Source organism: Ambystoma mexicanum, chromosome 1p (assembly GCF_040938575.1).
Source record: "Ambystoma mexicanum isolate Mex_15411 chromosome 1p, UKY_AmexF1_1, whole genome shotgun sequence".
Lineage (NCBI taxonomy): Eukaryota > Metazoa > Chordata > Amphibia > Caudata > Ambystomatidae > Ambystoma > Ambystoma mexicanum.
In genome coordinates this window covers 93805339-93827991 of record NC_090921.1, presented here as the reverse complement: position 1 = coordinate 93827991, position 22653 = coordinate 93805339, and the positions used below count along the sequence as shown (strand labels likewise).

General features: G+C 47.2%; 1 protein-coding gene across 8 annotated transcripts in view; it reads left to right on the top strand.

Moving 5' to 3' along the window:
- The window catches only part of MINK1 (misshapen like kinase 1), a 2066166-nt gene that overhangs the window by 804810 nt on the left and 1238703 nt on the right, over window positions 1-22653 (top strand). For all 8 annotated transcript variants that reach the window (XM_069644001.1, XM_069644014.1, XM_069644008.1 and 5 more), the window contains exon 4: window positions 5122-5247. In XM_069644001.1, the coding sequence (XP_069500102.1) occupies window positions 5122-5247 (126 nt within the window). The remainder of the gene's footprint in view (window positions 1-5121; window positions 5248-22653) is intronic.

Below are 22653 nucleotides of genomic sequence, written 5' to 3'. Positions count from 1 at the left end.
GAAGGTAAGGAAATATGGGGAAGGGAACAAGGCGAGCAGGAGAATGGCAACCTTTATCAGAGCAGAACAGGGATCAAAACACATTACCAGCATCCGCGACGCTGTAGGAAATGTACAGACGACCCCAAATACAGTTAATGAAGAGTTCAAAATGTTCTATGCCAAATTGTATGCTAATGCGGACAAAGTGACCCCAGAAGACCTCATCACTTACATGGACTCATTCCCACTGCCCAAATTGGGGGAGGCAGAAAGGACAATGCTAGAACTCCCATTGACAGCAGAGGAAATTGAACAAGCCATTTTGGACCTACAAGCAGGCAAAGCCCCAGGATCTGATAGTATCCCGCTCGATTTCTACAAGGTATTTAAGAGTGAAATGGCCTCAAACCTACTGGAGATCTGGGAGGAGGCACTTGAAAGGGGAGAGTTAACAGGTACCATGAGAGAGGCAATTACAACAGTCCTGCTAAAGCCCCAAAAACCTCCTCAAGACCCAGCGTCCTACCGCCCATTGTCATTGATTAACTCGGACGTAAAAATCTACGCTAAGGCAATAGCGAACTGTCTGATCCCGCACGTGAACAAATTAATCCACACAGACCAAACAGGATTTATCCCAACCCGATCGACAGCGTTGAATTTGCAGAGATTTTTTGCAATAACATCGCAATTGGACCCTAACACCAAGGCAGCCGCAATTACTCTAGACGCCGAAAAAGCGTTCGACTCTGTATCATGGAGTTATAAATTTGCATTGTTGGATACATTGGGATTTGGGCCAATGTTTATGTGCTATATCCGTCTGTTATACAAAAACCCTGCAGCAATGGTAAGAACTAAAAACATGTTGTCCTCTCCCTTTGTGCTGGGAAGGGGCACTAGACAAGGCTGTCCTCTGTCCCCTTTCATATTTGCGCTTACATTAGAGGGTATGGCTGCTAAGATCAGGCATGAACACGTGGGGGGGTATTCGCATCAGAGGGGCTCCCCAACTACTGTCCTTATACGCAGATGACACAATGGTGTATGTTAAATGTCCGGAAATACATTTACCTCTGATAATACAGGAAATAAATACATTCTCCAAATACTCTGGTTATAAAATCAATCCAACAAAGTCAGAGATAATTCCACTGACGCCAACTACAGGGCAGTCGCAAGCTACATCAGCATTTAGATAGTCCCCCACAACAGCTTGATATCTGGGAATAACAATGTCCACTGACAGACAGACCCTGTACAACAACAATTACGAACCCTATCTAAAACTCCCAGAATACAAACTGGCTGTCTGGGTTAGGCTACCAATATCCATGTATGGACGTGTGGCTCACCTCAAAATGGTGGTAGTGCCCAAATTACTGTACTTGTTCTGCGGGATTCCCATTTGGCCGGGCAGAGATTTCTTTCAGAGACTGCAGAAGCTAGCGGTTAACTTCGTATGGGTGGGGAAATCGGTGAGACTTAAATGGCCCTCCATGTGTGAAAGATATGAAACAGAAGGACTGGCAGCCCCAGACTTCATATTATATTTTCATGCAGCACAAGCACACTTTGCGAAGTACTGGGGGGACACCGCAGAGAAACACACATGAACGAGCAGAGAAATTTGCTGTAGCCCCGGCTAACATCCAGGCAATGCCATTTACAACAAAGAAAGGCAATAATGCTGAAGTAGACCCTGTGAACTCTACAGTTCGCGCCTGGGTAGCATTGTTTTCAAGGGTGGGTTGCGAGAACCCGTATTGGCCGTTCACCCCCCTATGGCACCATCCTGACCCGAAACCAACATTTGATACGGCCTTGCAGCGGAAGTGGGACCCAGACAAAGAAATGAGAATCGGAGACCTATACCCAGGGGACACTAGCAACTGTACATAATAAAGTGGGGGAAGGGCCTCATTACTACGTTGAAATACTATAGTCTGAAAGCAGCCTGCAAAAAGCAATGGCCGTCGTTCCCTGAGGCTCCCCCGATACATGAATTCCTGTCTGCAGTAATGACGCAGGAGGGATTTACTGGTTCAGCGTCCAAACTGTATAAAGCGGTCCAAGAACACACCCCATCAGGGAACACTATGAAGCAAAAATGGGAAAGAGATCTTGGTACCAACATAGAAGAAGCCCAATGGTCAAGATACTGCCAGCATACTAAGGCTATATCAATTAACTCTAACTTTAGGTTAATTCAGTTTAAAATACTAAACCATTTACATATAACTCCCAAAAAGATCTCCAAGTTTGACGCCTCACACCCGACACCCTGCCCCAAATGTGGTGCCCCCAACGCGAACTCTATGCATATGTACTGGGACTGGCCCCCCATAAAGGCCTTCTGGGAAGACGTAGCCAGAAACATAAGTGACATCACGGGGCTACATATTCCAGCTCTCCCACATAAATATCTCCTGGGCGATATAGGAAAGAATTCTGTTAACACAATTAGATTTGTTGCTGTAACGGGGGCAGTGGCCAAGAGAAATACAATTATGGAAATCCAAGGTAGCCCCCATTGCGGAGGCATGGCTGCGGGACTTATTGTATGTTCAGGATACTGAAGAACGATATGTTAATAGTGTCACTCCTCCCAGCAGACCTAAAGACATTTGGGCCCCACTACGAGCCTACCTTAAGGACAGTCAAGAAGGTGGGTCCGAGGACTCCTCATAAATGTTTGTAAAGACTATGATATGTAGGACATATATGTTGTCAAATCACGCGCTCTGTCGATATGTATTGGTCGAATCCATTCCGACAATGTTTTTTTGGTGAAATGTGTTGTACGTATCAGCACAAATAAAGGTTTTTTTTTAAAAAAAATGTAAAATTGCAGTTGGCTCTTGAATTCCTGTATTGGGACACACATAGAGGGGAACTCCTCCATGTCACGGCAAATTCCATCTTAAACTTTAATAGAATTGGGCTACTAATGCCTTTAAAACAAATAACATAGTATCTTCAAATAAAAAAAAATATTTCACAATTTTACCATAAACAGCAATCGGCTGGATGTACTTTTTTTCTTGCATGTTGGGACTCGCACAAATTGTCTTTTTTCTACGCACGCGCACGCATTCGCACTCAATTCAAAATGTAGCTTTATTTTCCCCATTCTGATTGGAAGCCCACAATTACCAGCATGCAAAGCATTGCTTATGAAATAGATCTAAAGAAACACAGACTGAAACGATCACAGCCCCAAGTTTCTTGCACGACATGCAGATGTAGTCACCCCTTCCCTTTCTAATCAGCCATCATTTGCCCATCTTGGTGGCCATGGCCCAAAAACACATTTAGCATATATTTTTTGTTATTGATAGGTAACACTGGCCGAGCCCTTCAAGCTCCCATGCAGCTCTTGCTCTTAACAGGCACACAGCTTTCGACTTTGCAGGAAGCAGAGAGGGAGGGAGGGACAGACGGAGGGACAGACAGACGGACGGAGGGAGGGAGGGACGGAGGCAGCAGGGGAGGAGGGAGGGAGCAGGGGATGAAGCCCAGGGACATCAGATACCAAAATAATCATACACTGCTAATTTTGGTGTCTGATGCGAGGAGCTACTGGGAAGCTTCAGACGAGCTACCAGTGGCTTGCGATCTACTGCTTGGAGACTCGGGGTCTAGGGAGTTCCTTACAGGAACGGGAGTCCTTGTCCTCTAAGAGGGAGTCCCTCCCAGTGAGGTCCTACTTGCTCAGACACCTATGGGTTTTTTTTCAAAGCGGACTCCCCTCCCTAGCCTCAAAGGGGGAAGCTCTCCCTTGGGGAGAAGGGACGAATATCTTCGATTTGTCACAGCAGCTTATAAATGGGCTGGCAACAGGGAAATCTGCAGCACCTTCCATGCAGGGTTTAAACCACTGTAGTAGTATTTTCGGTGCAGTAAGAACTTTGTGGAGTAAGAACTTTGTGGAAGGTGCTTGGGATACTCTTACAGTAGCTTGCTAGTTCCTGCAGAAAATCATTCTAGGCATAGCTTAAAGATGTGGGCGTATTCATTTATTTTTGCAGGGTGTTGGGCAGGTGGATGGTTATCATTATCATTATTATTATTATTATTATTATTATTATTTAGGGGCAGTGAGAGTTACTGATTTTCCATTGCATTGTAATACACAGGGGTCCCTGTTTTATTGGTGAATGTCTCTACCAGAGGGAAGACCGCTGCCATAGCTTTCTAGACCTTTGGCCTACTTTCTGTGGTATACAACTAGCCTTCTTGTGCCACCCTGTGTGCATTCTGTGTGCATTAGTTTGGAAGTCAACTTGAGCAGAATGGAAAGATCAGTTCTGTTTGGTAATCTATCCCAGTGACGCTGGAATGGACGTGGAACAGTCGGAAGAGTTAGGTAGCACCACTCACCCTTCATAACTTTGCTACTCTCGGTCCATTAGGCTCCCTTTTGGTTACTAACTCTTACAAACCGTGCATGTGTGGTTACGTGCTAGGAAAAGAGAATAGATGTGCCAAGTAGTGGTTGGCCAGGGACTGCTGGTAAGAGATGTGCTGTCTCCTTGACCCTTACACATATCTTTGAGTACTACGGCTCACTTTGTACCACTGCGACTACGTGGCACCATTGCTACTGGGAGATGCATTGGTGTAATAACAGCACCCAGGTTAGTGGACATGGGCTACTTTACCCGCACTGTGCATTTCTGCATTCGGTTGTGAGCATTGCAGGACTTCACCAAGTTAAGTAAGCAAGTGTCGCTATTAGAACATACCCGAGACCTCCATATGTGTAAGGCACTCATGCTAGAACATCTGCAAGGGTATCCAGTGATTGTGACGAAATCATTTCCAGAATAACGAAAAAACACTGAATTTCTTTATCTTTTTTATCTTTTTCTATATGGGTGGTGAGGTAAGGGCTTAAAGCATGTGCGGAGGGGGCATGTGTGGGCTTTAAATCATAGGGAAACAGGGGTTTTGGGGGGTCAAATAGAAAAGAAAATCTGTTTTATTTTTTTTGGGGGGGGGGGGTTCAGTGTTTTGGTGTTCAGTAAAACATTCAGAAGCACCTGCAAGAAGATGTTGACATGCTTTGTGCTCATATTCAGAACCAGGTGATGTGGGAGCAGTATCTTATTTTCCATTTTGTTGCTTTTCTCAAAGGACGAGGAAGAAGAAATCAAACAGGAGATTAACATGCTGAAGAAGTATTCGCACCACAGGAATATCGCCACCTACTATGGAGCGTTTATAAAGAAGAGTCCTCCGGGCAACGATGACCAGCTCTGGGTGAGTAGTGTGGCATGTCCTTAAACACTGTTATTAACTCTTCCAGGATGGATTGAACTGACGCCTATAGCGTCTCAGGGTATCTGAAGGGTCGAACTACAGGCATTCTGGTCTTCCCTAAGGTTCCCTAACTAAGCCTTAGTTTCAGGGTTATAGCGCCCTGCTCGCTTTCTTGGCAAATGCCTACCAGCAAGTATTTCTACACCATAAGTAATCATTCTTTACGGAAATTAAACTCCTGATCAGATGCTGACCTACACCTTCTGTTCTGAACCTTTGCCTTGATCTTTCTTCGGCTTGGTTTCTGCCTCTGCTTGTCTGTTATGATGCTTCGTCTTTGCGCTTTGATGCACGCGGCTTTTTAGAGCGAAATAAATAAATTAAAATGACTGCTGTGATTATCAGACTAGGGGCCTCATTACGAGTCCGGCGGTAACCGAGCTGGAAAAACTGGCAGGATACCGCCGGACTCGTATTACCATTCCACCTCCGTGAGTCCCGGAATTACAGGGCCATTACTGCCCCGGTGACCCGGAAATTCCGGAAGCAGAATTGTGCAAGTCCCCATTCCCATGGAGTCCAATAGGGACTCCATGGGGATGGGGACAATGGAAACACTGGTTCCGTCTATGACGGATCCGGTGTTTCCATTTCCGCCTGCAGGCGGGTGGTGTTAAACCTGCCAGGTCAGACCTAGCGGGAGTGACTACTCCCGCCTGCAGGACTCTTAATCAGCCGGTCCAGAAAGAACGGTTGTGGCGGTTTTACCACCACCATTCTTTCTGGACCGGCAGGGTCGTAATGAGGCCCTAGGTATTTTCACTCAGACACGCGTCGCCCTCCTCAGCTACTGTTAATACCTTTAAACAAACTCCTCCCCTTTCTTATGGATTTTTGGTCAGGTTGTGATATTGCTGCCCTCCCAGACTCCAGGATATGACACACAGGTTTGCACACATGCTCTCTCTGTCTGACCAAACAAAAATGCAATTATACTTGGATAAGTGCACACCCTCCTATTATTGATTCATTCACATTCATGCGTGAAGACGCTGCATAATCCCCTCCAATACAGCAACCCTATTTAAAGGGTGTATGTTATGGACACAAGACCGCATGTCAAAATTCATTTATTTTAAATGTATTTGTCATATTTTAATCATAAAAAACATTTACAAAAGAATATATTAAATACATTAATAACACATCTATTAAAAACCAATTGTCAAGTACACCCATTTTATCACACCAACAAAAAAAGCTCACATCTCACATCTCGCATATCATTCCTCACATACTCTTTCATCCCCATACACACAAAAGACACCACTCATACTTGTGCAAAAAAATGCGATCCTGATAATTTTGTTCTGTAACTCAGAACATCCCATCCATTTGGGTTAATATCTTGATTGTTCCAAAGTGCCTAATTAACAATATTTTGAGAATAAAACACTGGGTAGATGTTCCAAAATGATTACTTATGGACACATATTAATTCCCATATTTTATCTATATAAACCCAAGTTAGAGCCAACCCTGGGAGGAGTAGGCTCTATGGTGTTGTCGACTCGAGTTTCGGACTGGCAGAACGGTCTGTACAATTTCTGTCTGGTGCTCCTCATCAGGACACATACATTATAAACAAAAACACAGTTTCTTAAGAGAGAATTCAGGTTGATGGGAGTTGACTTTTGTTCAATTTCCAAGTGCTAGTTTCTTTCGCTTCACAAGGTGTCAAATAGTGGTAAACCAAATATGTTTCTCGGACAGCCGCTTCCAAAGTGTAGTGGCTTCAAAGGCTAGTCTCCTCATTTTGGCAGGACCCAGCCCAGGCTAAAATTCACTCTTGGTTATGGGTTTGTGTCTTTATCCACCGAGATGTTGTTTTCCTCCCCGTCGGATATACTGCAGGCGAGTTAGTTAGTTAGGTATTGAGCCATTGACACGTGATCCCTATATTCTTCACCATAGAAACAATGGATGCGAACAGTGTCTCACCCTCAAGGTGTCTGAAACACTTCACATTCCACGGGGATGGGAACCACACACTCCGCTCACAAACTCCACGGACAGAAGCACACCGCCTTCCTCACAAATGGAGGATCTGGAGTCCCGCAGCCTCACATTCCTTTCAATCCAAGGGAACACAACTCCAGTGCCAGGCTTTGCTTGTTGCGGTCCCTTCCCTTCAGGACTTTCCACCCTCTGTATGCAGCCCTGCCCCCCCACCATCTGCTTGGCATGAAGGTTGAGGCTAGCACAGAGGGAAAACTCGGGAGCTGCCGCTGGCCGCAAGCACTGGGGCCAGCCTCTCTGGCCTTTCTCCGTCTCGTCTTGCTATATAGTCCATTCTCTTGCTGTATTTCATATTCCCCCTTGCAGTGTCGCTTTCCCAATAAAACGAGTGCTTTTCTTGAAAAATTAGAGTACAAGGGAAGAGAAGGAAATAGAAAACCATTTAGTGTTTTTTTGTCCTTGCATTGATTTTCTATGTAGATTTTATTTTCCAAATGCTTTCACTCTTTAATAGCCAACCCGTCCAGGTTTTCCAAGTTTGGAGATTAAAATCATGGCAGTGGATTGTTATTATGTAAAGCTATATCAGGTTATCTGATATTTGTATAGGGCCAAAATGCCATTGTTATGGCATTGAAGCACTTAGTTGCCTGTGAGTATGAAAATGTGCTATAAGTGTATTGCATTGCAGGAGATTGATATTAACCTTAAGATTGCTTGTTTTGTTTTTGGCGGAGACCGGAAGTACCCCGAGCTCTCTGTGCCAGTCTGTTTTTTTGGTGTTCTCTGTCGGGCGCATAGTGGTATTTGGATCGCGATGGGTGGTATTTCTGCACGTGGTGCTTGGCTGGGGCATTCTTATGTGAGTTGGTTGTAGAGGTCTGTTTAATGTCTATAAGGAGGGATTTTAAATTGCTGAATGTCAGTGGTTTATTTGGTCTGTGTATCGCGAGCAGGCGTCAGTGTCGGGGAATATGTGGTTGCTGGCATGGACTGAACTTATCATGAGACTCTGTCAACTAATATGGGTACGTTGAAGTGGAGTAACTTTGCTGAAAATGTTAGGAGGGGACATGACCTCTGAAGGAAAGGTACCCCAGCCAAAGAATGGGGACAAAATGGTGTGCCATGAAAGTTGGGGGGGGGGACAAATACCCCTGCCCCCCCCCCTAGAATTAAGCCCACGGTATGTTCATTAAAAGATGGAGCGAGCATCTTGTGTATACGCTGCCATCTATGGAGCCACTGGCTATGGTTGCGGACTCTGTAATGCGTTGCATGTTCATTTTGTGAACATTACATGTTTATATGGTACGTTACTTGCATGAATACTTGGCAGCCCAAACCTGGTCATACATTTGCAGTAAAAACGTGGTTTAACTTGGAAGGCATTCCAAATTGAGGCGTTTCATTGCATGGAAACCTTACTGCAGTATGGTCATTGCAGAGCAGGATACACAGGTCCATGTCTAAGAATAGATGCCAAATGTCAAGATCCATTGCAGGAGAAGCATGCTGCATGTCTTAGAGGGAAAAAGTATGGAAAGGAGGTGGGTCCACCTATCTGTGGAATCAAAGCGGGCACCACTTGGGTAAATAAAATGTATGAAGATAATTACTTCTTGTGTACACTGAGAATATCAAATATTTAGAATTTGCTGGTAAGATCCCTTCTCAGGACCCTTGTAGATAAACTACAAGTCAATATTCAATGTACTGCATATGATGACAATACCCAGTTTGTTACTGTGAAAACATGTTTAATGGAAGACACAAACGTGGTTGTGCCTTCAGGATGGCAGCATCCATCTTCAGAGACCTTGCTTGATTGTGTCTAAAAACAGTAAACTGAAAACTCTGTCACTGCCAGGAAAGATCTATCATGAAATCTGGGGGACATATGATATTATATATGATAGGATATTTTCTTTATATTGTGCTCATACACAGGTTTTTCAGAGTGCGGCAAGGGAGGGGGAACCAGTGGAGAATAAAAAAACGATCTTACAAGTCCCAGTGACATTGAGAATGCACAGCTGCATGGGAGAGGGGGAGGGGAGAGAAAAAGGAGAGTGAGGAGCAAGGAGACACAGATAAATAATACAGTGATAGATAATAAGGCAACAAACAAAGTTAGCACAGCCTGCAAGTTTAAGTCAGCAGACTGAGTATGTCTGATAAGTGCTGGAAGAAAGAGGGGGCCCTGTAAAGGTTCAGATACAGACTCCAGTGCTAGGGGAGGCCCGGAGGCAGTGCAGGAGGGTGGCAGGGTGAGCAGGTACCTGGGCCCGAAGGACAGTGGGTGACCAGGTGCACGGTGCCGAAGGAGGACAGAAAATCTGCAGGTGAGAGGGGAGGTGAAGGCAGGAGCAAAGAGGAAGGTCTTGAGGTGCTTCCGGAACCGGAGATGGTTCTCCTCAAGTTCTAGTGTGGCAGGGAGGCTGTTCCAGAGTGAGGCCCGAGCCGAAGATGGAGATCGCCCCCCAGCTCGTTTCTTTGAAAAACGACTGACCCTGAGGGAGTTAGAGGAGCGATGAGCTCGCGAGGGAATGTATTTGCGAAGGGATAGCTGAAGGTATGTTGGACCCAGGCCCCAGAAAGCCTAGTTGACAATGCAGAGGGTTTTGAATTAAATTCTTGCATCCACTGGGAGCCAATGCAGAGATTTCAGAGCTGGAGAGATACGATCTCAGGGTTTGAGGCTAAGGACTAGTCTCGCAGTCCTGTTCTGGATGAGTTCCAAAGGGCGGAGAGTAGAGGCAGGTAGATTTAGAAAGAGGCTGTTGCAATAGTCCAACTAGAGAGAACCACACCTTGGGAGACGGTGAGATTCTGGGGGAAGTAGAGTAAAGGAAGAGTACCTCTGAGGAGGTGCAGTAGGAAGTTTGACTTTTTTGAGATATCAGCGGAGAAGGAAAGTGAGGAATCAAAGATGACCCCGAGGTATTTAGCCTCACAGGTGGGGATGGGAGGAGGGCCAAGGGAGGGCCGGCCAGATAGAGAGGGGAAAGGATGGTGTGCCTATGAGGAGGCTCTCCATCTTACTGGCATTCAGACAAAGATAGTTCGTGGCACACCAATCCTGGATGCCAGTTATGCAATCAGAGAAGAGAGAGGTAGAGGAGGTGGCCGAGGGCAGTCTGTAAATGAGTTGAGTGTCCTTCGCATAACACTGGAAGTTTGAGTAGAAAAAGGCAATGCAGTGGGCAGGAGTTGTCAGGTATTGGTTGAAAAGCCAAGATGAAAGGTTAGACCATTTGGGAACAACAGAGGTGGAGAAGAAGATAGACTATAGGAAGAATCCAAGTTGGACCTGGGAGGGTCGATCAGAGAGGAAAGAGGTCAGCGTAGACGGTGGAGCAGGATGGTATGGTTGACCGTGTCGAAGGCAGAGGAGAGATCGAGTAAGATGAGTACAGAGGGAGTGCTAGAGTCAAGGTTGGGGAGCAGATCATCACAGATATTCAGGAGAGCAGTTTCCATGCTTCTGCCAACTCTGAAGCCAGACTGATGGTCGTGGAGACAACCAACAGCGTCAGAATGAATGTTTAGCTGATAGATGGTCAGCTTTTCCAGGAGTGTCAAAAAACATGCAAAAGAGCTCAATTACCCCCTTTTAGTCCACCTTGCACTTGGGTCAGGGACAAAAAGGAGAGAATATCGTGATAGATTATCTGTTTTATCTATCTAGGAATCACATAGAACAAACATTATTTTCCAAAGAGTAGGCAAAATAAAAACACATTTTTTGGACTTTTTAAATTTTGAGTTTTTCAATTTGCTTTAAGTTTGAGGTGTCTTGTGGAAAGCACCCATCACATATATTTCTTTGTGTTATCAATTTTTCTTTGATTAAAACATGTGTTTTTACTTTGCCTACTCTTTGGAAAATGTTTGTTCTATGTGATTCCTAGATAGATAAAACAGATAATCGATCACGATATTCTCTCCTTTTTGTCCCTGACCCAAGTGCAAGGTGGACTAAAAGTGGGGTAATTGAGCTCTTTTGCCTGTTTTTTGACACTTCACAACTCAGTCCCTGTTTCAGCTCAATCCCCCTTTAACAAAAAATTGGGACTCAACCCTTTTTTACGCCCAGCTTTTCCAGGAGTTTGCCCAGTAAGCGAGTGATAGATATTGGGCAATAGTTGGCCGGACACGAAGGATCAGCTGTGGGTTTCTTGAGGAGAGGATGCACAAAGGATTGGTTGCAGCGGTCGGCAAGGGACGGAGCGAGGGTATCAATGTGGTCCTTGATAGTTTTAGAGGAACAGGGATGACGAGGCTTTCATAGATCAGACTTGTCTAGCGACTCATCACATCAGAGTTAGATCTGAAGTGGTGGGCATCATCCAACAAATTTAGCTAAAGAAATAGAGCATTGTCATTATATGTAGTATATTGACTATTGACTTGCAGGAGTTTATCTACAAAGGGTTCTTACCAGTGGTCTGACAATGGATCTTGCAAGCAATTTCTAAATATCCAACCCTCTTTGGCCACAAGAGGCAAGGTGGGCCTTAGTAAATGCGGATATGGTTTCTATTGTAAAAGTGAAACCTACAATGCGCACTATTCTCAAGCAAAAAGGGAACACATCATTACTTTGCAGCTAGGAAGGTGTAAGTAAATATTGGCATTTGGTGAATGTATGGCCAAGACCCTGGTCTCCCCTCCAGGACATAAATTAGCAGATTTCGGATGTTGTAGTGTTGAATCAGTACAACAGTGAATGGCATAGTTGAATTAAGTACCTTATGTTTTAAGGATAGAAGTGTACAATTTGGTTATCAGGTAGGAAGTCAGGATGCTGCATCCATCAACAGGTGCCCTTTCGATTGCGATCTCACCTGGCACCACAGCCCTCACTTCAAGTTAATCCCTCTTGCCTGGGAGTTGCAGAAAACTCTGGCAAAGCCTCAAGATACTCTGCTCAATTTGTCCTCAATCAGCTGGTGCAAGCAAGCATTCCTTACTGCTCTCATAAGTGATAACTGACTTCCTTAGTCCTGGCTTTAGCCCACCCACTGCAACTTTTCAGCTCTGCTTCAAGCCCTTGCTCTCACCTCAATGTTGATTGAAAGCACTACGTGCACCCTCGACTGTCTTCCCTGACACATACACGGCAAAAGAAGACTTATGCAAGACCCTCTGCTCTATATGTTCCACCAGTTTTTTCCTTTCATCTGCCCCATAACTTCCAACATGTGGTTCCAATATATGCCAAAGGGCACCCAAGATTCAGGGTCAGTTAGCGAGGAAGGCACTGTCGAGCACTATTCACCCACTGCAGAGAAACTTTGAGTCAAGGTTTGAGGTCAGTATTCTCCTGTGACAATAAGGATAGCCTGCCCCCTCCCAGAACTTGCAAGATAGACTCTGCATTCAGACCAGACATTCACACCGTAGCCATAATACATCTCCTTACATTCCAATTTGGGTCTAGCAAACCAAACCTTAAGTGTTCATGTGTTCCTATTGAAATGCCCCAAGGCAAACCTCAAACAGCCTCTGCACTGATCCTCTATGGCCACCTGCCTTCACCAGAATCCTTCCGACCACCCAGAGATCAAATTCAGTTTAATGGTTTATGGCAGGAGCATGAATGTTCTCAATGTATACATACAAGGGAGATTGAAGTACATTTGTAGCCATTTCTGGGTGATCTTGATCAACCTGTTTTTTCATGGGCGTTCCAGGCAAGGTTTTTGAAATTCAGGGGTACTTGGGGTGTAATTCCAAGCTCAAACCCTATGAAGTAATATTGTAAGATCAATGGTTGCTGAATCAGTGTTGAAATACAGTGAGGCCACAATGCCTTAGGCTAAATGATCACTGAGTTTAAACTAATTCTTAAACAGCACAGACCTTTCCATTTCCAGCACTGGTCAGACAGAACCATTGTTGCGTTGTAGCTGAATTTGAAACATCTTGATTAAGTCAGGGTTAGTTTTATCTAACGGTGTAACAATATTGATCACCATCCCAAATATTAATTTTAGAATTCTACATAACTCTTAACGGGTCTCGGGAAGAGTAAGTAGTAGGCAGGGCTCGAGTCCTAAATAAAAAAGTGGGAGGATGTTGACGCACGCATTGAGTAGTGACGTCATAGAAAGTGAACATAGGAGACATTTAATGGCGTCTCCTCTAAGGAAGGCATGGTATCAAACGGTGAAGACGGACACACGTGATCCCAGTTCAAGGGTGTTTATTGTACTTCTATGGGTTGGTTGAATGCCTATCTAAACCAAAATCTAAAGATGCGAGCAAGCTACAACCATCAAATAAAAATAACGCAGTCCTAATCAAGTCTGTCAAAATAAAAGGGCCTATATTAATAAACCTATTGCCAATCCTTACATCTAAATGCAAAAGGGTGTGGGACAATTGTGTATGTAATAAAGAAAAGTATTCAAGAAACAATATTTCAGGCTGGTTGAGCAGTTGGCTTCCCTTCCCGATGTTTTCAGCACTGGGCAAAGCGGCACACTCGAGCCTTGTGCACACTCTGGCTTTTTAGGCACAAGGAAACAGTTCAAAACACAGGTCTCGGGGGCTTTTGCCAAAGCTTCTTTTCCAATGACACACTCTTACTGCAGAGGGCCTGTCGCAACTAATAAGCACCAAAGTTCCTTTCTTGTCAGGGCTTTCACATGTAAACCTTCTCATTTTCAATATTCATCATGGGTCTCTCTCCTTCAGGCTTGGACCCCTTTTTACCACAGTGTTCACAACTGGTCTCCTTCCTTCTGGCTAGGACCATGGATCTCCCTCGTTCGGGCTTGGATCCTTTTAGCACAATATTCACACTTGGTCTCCATTGTTAGGGCTCTGGCCATGCAGTCTCACTTTCTACGCTTTCCTCTTGATTTCCGAAAATCAAAGACTTTCGTATGTGCGATGGGTTTTGCTTAACTGTCGGAGGACCACTTCTATTCACTTCACATAATGTTCTTTCGTTTCTGCCACTTCTTGGTTGTATAACTTTACAGAGACCTTCGATTGAGCACCCATTCAGCGACGGACCACTCTGAGAAGGAAAGATGCGATACCATTGACAAAGTTAAAACATTCATCACCTATTTAGCTTTACTCGCGTCTATCATCACACACGCTTAACAATGTTCGTTCTTTCACTCGTTATAGAATGTTGGCGCTTGCAACCTTGACTTCAACACATCAGCTCTCCAACTTGCCGGCTGTGTTGATCTCTCTGGCCCTACTTTGTTTTTGGAGCTAAGGATGATCTCACAGCGGCTGTGGCTTCACCCTGACTTGGTCAGCTACGCAGGATGGCCTCTGGTATCTGACACACAATGCAGGATTATTTCGCCTGGTTTCCTGGCCTTACGTTTTCTGATCTACAAGGTTTTTGAAAGTAACAGTTTCCTGTTGGAATGGTCAATGGCATTTCCCTCCTTGCGAACCCTTCTTGGTTTGCTGTCTTTCCCGCGTTCAGCTGCCTTCTTTGCTCTGCTACTCCTTTGTGTGCTTTGCCTCGCTCAGAGTGTGCTCTTGTGCTCTGCCTTTTATCCGAGTGGGGAAGTTTAATGAAAATCGGGTGCGAGTTATTGTCAGTAAATGCCTGACTTTGCCTGACTATAGTAGCACTGCTCTGGTGTGAGCCTGTTTTCTCCCAGAGCGGGCTGTCCATGTGGAAGTGTTTGTGAAGGGAAAGGGGGGGTAGAGGGGGAGTGAAGTGCCCACGTGTCCTACCTGGTAGGATGGGTTAAAGGTTTTCCAGTGGGAGGGATACTGCGTCTCGCCCTCCGGTGTTCCACTCCCCAAAGACTCCTCACCCAGGTGATCCTCCCGCACTGGTCCACCCCAGGGTCTGGATCCAAAGGCGATGGACGCGCCCTCGCCACCCGAGGGAGAGATCCGCAGGGACTAGCGGATGAGACACCTACTGGTTTCTCACAATTCCTATAGACTTATTCTGGTCGTGTGGCTAACAGTGTCACTTTTCAACAGCGAGACCCAAGTTTGAGTCCCGGTCGCAAAGCTGCACAGTTCGGTTTTAAAGAACATGTTTACTCTATTTCCTTACCAACACAGGGGGACTGTGTCCTCCCTCTCAAAAAAAGTTGGCCGACGCCTTCCACCCGCGTGGTCCTTCGACTTGAGCCATGGTAGTAGGAAGCCAGAGGTCTGAAAATAAATGAGTAATGAAATGTTTTGTGTGCAGCGAGTAACCGATGAGTCTTCATTGTCACTGGCAGCTGGTGACATGTTCGCTGGATGCTTGTAAATAGTGCCCGCTAATGAGCACCAGCGACTGAGTGCAGCAAAGAAGGCTCTGATCATTCAAGGGTACTTTGAGCTTTTTCTTCCCTGGAGAACGTGTGCTCTAAAATGCACACCTTTTACCGATTATTTAGAACACTTGGAAAAATATTGTGTATAAAGTTATAGCATTTACAATAGTGGTTGTGGGATAACACTTGAAAAAATCCACTAGATGCCACCAATTAACATTTTCCAGCTCCTTTGCCCACAATATGCCAGTGATATTTTGCCAGTATTAGAAGACATTGGGCCACATTACAAGTGTGGCGGTCTGGAAATAGCGGTACCGGTCACACCGTACCGGCTGTCATAAATCTCCCCCGTCTCACCTGGGATCGTTTCTTGCTCTGTTCCGCGGGAGGATTCCTCTTGTGGACGGATCGGGTCTTGTATAGACTTGCTCGAGTCTCATCCGGCTGCAGAGCTCGTTCAGAGTTCCGGGAAGGTCGTTGTTCCAGGATGTCCAGGGAAGTAGGTAGCTAAGAATGGAGTTTCCAGGAGTCGGGTCGAAGGAAAGGAAGAAGGAAGAAGGAAGAAGGAAGAAGGAAGGAGGAAGGGAACCAGGATCTCGGAGAGAAGAATCGCCGAACAGCACACACACGTCGAGTCACTACCGATTGATAGCGTTGAGACGCGCGGGACCGCGGGGGCGTGGCCAATTTATAGGACGTGCCGTATGCGTCGTGAAGGCTGGTGTGAGGCTAATCGCTTGTTGCGGCCATGTTTGGAGTAACAGGGAATACAAGCCCCGGCGTGATAAGGACCAGGAGGTCCAGAAGGGGCAAGTTCTACGGGTCATGACACCGGCACCGTTTCCCAGACGGCACACTAAGCATGCCGCAAACACCATACCCGCAATTGACACCCACGGTGCTACCATTGCACATGTACTGCACTGTCCCTGCCCCCTTCCCACGCACTTGCGCGATCTGAATGACACCTTGACTAGTAGGATCGTTGCCTGTCCTCCCTTTGTTCCCCTCCCTTGCCTCACCGCGCCTTGAAACACTTGTGTATAGGCACCTTACAAATGCCATATCATACCATTACCTGATGCACTGTGAATGGAAACATCGGCTGAAACACCAGCACAGTGGTAGTACGCGCACATTCCGAGTACCGACATCACGGAAACACTGAAACACTGGCATAAAAATGCTGACACACACACACACACACACACACACACACACACACACACACACACACACACACACACAACCCCTCCCCCACACACACACACACCCTCCCCCCCACACACACACACACACCCTCCCCCCCCACACACACACACACCCTCCCCCCACACACACACACCCTCCCCCCCACACACACACACACACCCTCCCCCCCCCACACACACACACCCTCCCCCCCACACACACACCCTCCCCCTCCCCCCCACACACACACACCCTCCCCCACACACACACCCTCCCCCACACCCTCCCACACACACCCTCCCCCACACACACACACACACCCTCCCCCACACACACACACCCTCCCCCACACACACACCCTCCCCCACACACCCTCCCACACACCCTCCCACACACACACACACACACACACACACCCTCCCCCCCACACACACACACACCCTCCCCCCCACACACACACACACACACACACCCTCCCCCACACACACACACACACACACACCCTCCCCCACACACACACACACACACACCCTCCCACACACACAGCAGTCAGGGAGCTGGGCCCTGCATGCAGGGATACAATATGATATTGAACTGAGAGGCAGCGGAGGTCCAGGAGGATGGGAATGATGGCCATGCACATGAACAATGGCCAGCAGGCAGCCACCCATACCCCACTTAAGGGCCACACCCTGGAAATTGAGTGCAACACAGATCCGCACCCTGTATCGGCTGGACGGGGAGACTATTACCTACATAGTCTACTTAATCCAGGACGACATTGTGAACTTCATCAACACCAGGACCGCCATACCCCCCCCTTGCTGAAGGTAGTATCAGTGCTGCATTTCCTGACCACCAGCACCTTCCAACACACCGTGGGAGAGCTGCACGGGTTATTCCAACCCTGTTTCTCCAAGGTGCTATTCCAGGTCCTGGATGGCCTCCTGTGGCACGTGTCTGACCACATTGCCCTCAACAGAACACCTGCCAAGGTGAATGCCACTAAAGTGGGGTTCCATGCTCAGGCAGGCATGCCCAACGTGATAGGCGCTTGGGACTGCATGCATGTTGAGCTGCATGTGCATAATGCAATGTCATGTACACATATTGCATGCATGAGCGGAAGGGCCTGTTTGGCATGTGGTACATGGGCAGATGGAGCACATCGCATCACAAATGGTTCACAGCAGGACAGGCATATCAACTGCATTATAGGTACCAGAATGCATCTCACCAATGCCACATACCCCAGCAATAATACACTGTGCGCAACCCCCACCGCCTGCGTCACAGCCATGTCAGACTAATGCAACCCACCTCCTCACCAGCAGTGTACCCCACATCATGTAGCCACACCACCTGCCTGTCACAAGTGCCATACCCATATGCATGTGACATGTATTCAACCAATGTGGGTACACCGATGAACGAATGGGTGAGCTGAACGAAGTTACGAAATGCCAACTGAACCAGAATTGGCACACGCAATCGCTAAACTAGAAGCTGGTGTAGCCATAGTGGCAATGGCCAAGGTGGGTGTGATATGGTGAGGGAAATGTGTACACAAACCAGCCCCCTGGATTACAATGCACCGGATAATAGGGTCATCTGTGCCGTTCGCTACGTCTTGTGCCAATCCCATGTGACACAGATCAACCTACAGACATGACTTTCATGTCAATGACTTTGCCCCCCGTGTGTCCCTGCCATGCAATTGATGCCGGATAAGCCTTGATGCCAAGGCTCAAGACCCCCGTCAGGCAACCGCAAAACCAACCATGCACATATCCGAACACGGTGCACCATTGAACAAACGTTTGGGCTGCTGAAAGCAAGGTTCTGCTGCCTCAGTAGATCCGGAGGTACCCTCATGTACAACCCAGGGAAGCTGGGCAAGATAGATGTTACATACCATGTGCATCAGGCGCAACATTTCCCTTGCCCCAGACATGGACATGCCCCCAGCAGAGGCGGAGGACAGCACTGACAGCAAGGATGAAATACCATTGCCCCATCACAGGGATGCCATGGATGGGCATGATGCATGTTATGGACTGATCACCCACTACTTTTGAGCACAGCACACATGCACATGGCCTAGGCCATCAACCACTATCTGCACTGTGCACCAAATAAATAACATTTGCATGAAAAATAAATGTCAAGTCATGATTTCCATGCAACACCCAGTGTATTGATATGTATGATGAATTATAACAAGCGGACCCACACCCCTTCCCCAGCTATCCCTCCACACACCTCTTCCCCAACTATCCCTTCCCATATCTCCTCCCCAACTATCCCTCCCCACAGCCCCTTGTGTCACGTTGTCCATGATTTCTCTGCCCAAGACACACCCATGGCACATCTTAATCCATGGCCTATTTATGGGCCTGCTTGCCACCTGGGCTTCCCTTGTGTCGTGGGGCTGACGGGCCCATCGACCTCCACCTTGGGCTGCCACAGGCAGAACTAGCAAGCATGGAGCTCATGGATGGCGTGTGGGTAGTGTCACTTGCCAGTCGATCCAGGCCCCCCTGCAGGGACATTGCCAGCGACTTGGCCATGGGCGACTTTATGTTGTTGCTCTCGCGGACCCTCCGGGCCAGGAGCACTATTGCACACGTTGCATGTCCAAGGGAGCGTGCACTGTGGCGCCCAATGGCCTGTGCTCATTAGCTGGGCCTCGGTGCGGAGCAGGGCTACCTCCCCCCGCATCTGGCAGGACTCCTCCAGGTGCTGCTGCACAAGGGCTGACAATCCCTCCTGCCTTTGTTCGATGTGACGCAGGCGGTTGTCTATGTCCCTGACACTGGGGAAGGGCAGGCGTTGGGGGCTTGAGAGGTTCAGGCCGCTCTTAGATGACCTGGTCGGTGGTGTCCCCTGTGGTGTCTCCTGCATTGTCAGCAGCCCCCTTTTGTTTGGAGTCATAGACATATGTATGTGGCTGTTGTGTTGGGGCTAGTGTCTGTCTCAATCTCAGCCTTCAGTCTCAGTGGTTGTTGCCTGGGTTGGAGGGGCAGTTGTGACAGTCACATCGGTTGCTGCCGTGTCCTAGGTGGTGGTGATGATCCGTGTTAGGGACCAGTGTGTGCTCAAGATGCACTGATACATGCAATATGTTTGTTGTGAGGCGTTCTGTAGAGGGGACATACCATGGTACATGGCATGGTGCACACATGCTTCTGTTTTGCGGACTCAGCTGCAGGTTGTGGGATGTTGGTACATGATACACATCTCTACTTGGGACCACTGGTGTGGTGTCCTGGCTTTTGCTGGGTACGGTGCTATGGGGGGGGGGTCTGTCGGTTTGTGGGGTGTTGGGATGTGGAGGTGGGAGTATCGGGAGGGGGGGTGTTTGGATTGGGCAATGCTGGGCTTGATAGCTGACCAAGTTGCAGGGCCAGTATGTGTATTGAAGTCTTTGGTAGGTCTGGCATGCACGTGGGTGAGACATGTCTTTGCCATTGAATGGGAGGGTGGCCATGTGTGGGTGAAGCTGAGGGATGACATTGTTGTGGCAGTGGTGGCACGGCAGGCACTTATGCAGTATGCTTTGGCAGGGTGCCATGTGTCTTTGTGGGGCAGATGCTTCTACACGTGTGAGTACAGGGTGCCTGTGCAGTGTTCAGCATGTATTACAGGCATGGGTCATTATGAGGGGGCCAGGGTGTATGGCCACGACAGCACCCTGGGTGTTGGTTCAGGTGTGGGGGTGTGTGCCTGCGGGATGGGGACAGTGCAATTCACATCTCAGTGATATGGTGGTACGATGGTGAGGGCAGGGGGGATGTTCCGTATATTAGTGCTGTGTGTACTCACCGGCCTCGTCGGGTGTCCCGGCTCCAGCCCTTGCAGCGCCAACCCCTTCAGTGGCCTCCGTGTGCAGTACACTGCTGCACTTCTCCTCCCAGGGCATGAGTTGGATTGGCGAGCAGGGCCCACCACCTGTGGCAATGCTTTGTCTGTGGTGTTTAGACAGGAGCTTCCGGACCTCAGGAGGAGGTCATCCCACCGCTTGTGGAAATCTTTGACTGTGTGTTGGGTTGTCTCCACTGCTGACACCTTCTGTGCCACTTCAATCACTTATGGCCTTCTTCCTATGCTGTGTTTGGCGGCGGTCATCTGGAGAATAACTCCCCTGCATGTAGGACAATGGTTTCTATGAGCATTTGCAGCTTGGCCTCAGAGTAGCGCGGTTTGCGCGCCCGGGTCTCACAGATCTGAGATGTCATGGTCCTCCATGGATTTCTGCAGTCAGGAGGGGTGGATGTAGAGTGGATGCTGCAGATTGCAATGGATTGTGTTTTTATGATGGCTGCCAGTCTGTTTCCTGTTCTGGCGATCACTTTATTTCCAGTCACGGTAATTCCGGTGCTGCTGTTTCCGGTACCGCTGGGCCCAGCATCGTGATGCAGGATCCAAGGGCACCTCCACCAAGGGCAACGGTGCAGATGGTTGTGGCCACTTTATACAGTGTTTCCATGATGCAGGTGCCACCGTTTCCAGCATGCCGGAGTGCACGTGCCTGATAACCCCGTGATTGTCCGTTGTTTCCGGCATAACGCGTTGCAGAAAACGGTGGGACCGGCATCACAGAAACTACGATTTCTTACAGCCAAACTTGTAATGAGGGCCATTGTCATTCTGGCTGTACCGATATGTACCAGTATTGTTGCTATAAGAGCACTCATGTTGGCTGTGCCCAATAATGCAGCACTGCAAGCGCACACATTCGCTCTGCCCAAACATACCATATTGACACTTTAAGAACTCATTCACCTTGCATGTCTGTCCCCAATAATGGGCTGCACTGCCCCTTTGACAGTTCCATGGTAGCTGTGCAATGTATGCTAGTATTGTCTTGTAACAAACAAAATCTCTTAGCAGCACCTCTCTGACCACTTCCACCTCCTCCTCCCCACTTTCACTTGCCAAATATATATATATATATATATATATATATATATATATATATATATATATATAGATAGTGGTGTATGTAAAATAGAATTGGGCCCTCGGGGAGGTGACAAGGAGAAGCAGCTGAGACAAAAAGAAACAAGGTGTATATTAGACTTTGAAAGCAAACAGCCCAATGGGCATAACATTGATGAGGAGCTATACACCTTTCTAGGCTGCTAAAGGAATGTTCATATGCCCATGCCCACATGCCATGATAAGAATAATAACTAGTTGCTTACTTTGTGTCTTGAATAATCAGTTTCAATACATGCATCACGGCCTCTTAAGAGTGAAGAGATGTTCCGAAACAAGGGACAAATGAGAAACCCCTGACTGTATGAATTGGGGGTATATATCAAGTAGTCGTTTTCAATGTTTTTTTAAAATTTCTATGGTGTTGGTAGATCTGTGTTTGTTTCTTAGCACGTTTGTTGCGAATGAATTTTAATTCTGCACACATTTTTCTCTTCATGAGGTTGGGAGAGGAGAGAAGGGAGAGAGGGAGACGTAATGCTGGTGGGAAGAAGGCTTAGTTGGACTAACACAGCTTAGTGACCACACAGCAACCCATAAATATTGGGGGTGCTTAAAAGGGAAAAAAATGGTTTCGCCTATTACTGGATAACGATTATTATTTCATCTCCATTTCTACCATTAAGGACGAATAAATGGAGATTATCCATGCACTAAGCACCTTATAAAGTAAGCACATGTACAGGGGCCTGAGCAGAGATCCAATACTAGATGGGATCCTTTTACAGACTCTAGCCCTATGGAGTAAACTTGTGGGCGAGACACCACTCATATGCTCATGCATCGGGGGGAAACCATGGAGACCTCAACTTGTAGTTGTTTAGATAGACTTTTGTATTTTAACAGGCTGAGATAAGATGTTTTTAGTGTGCACTTGTCACTTTAAAATTACATAATAACTAATGCTGCTAATGCACTATGCACTTTAAAA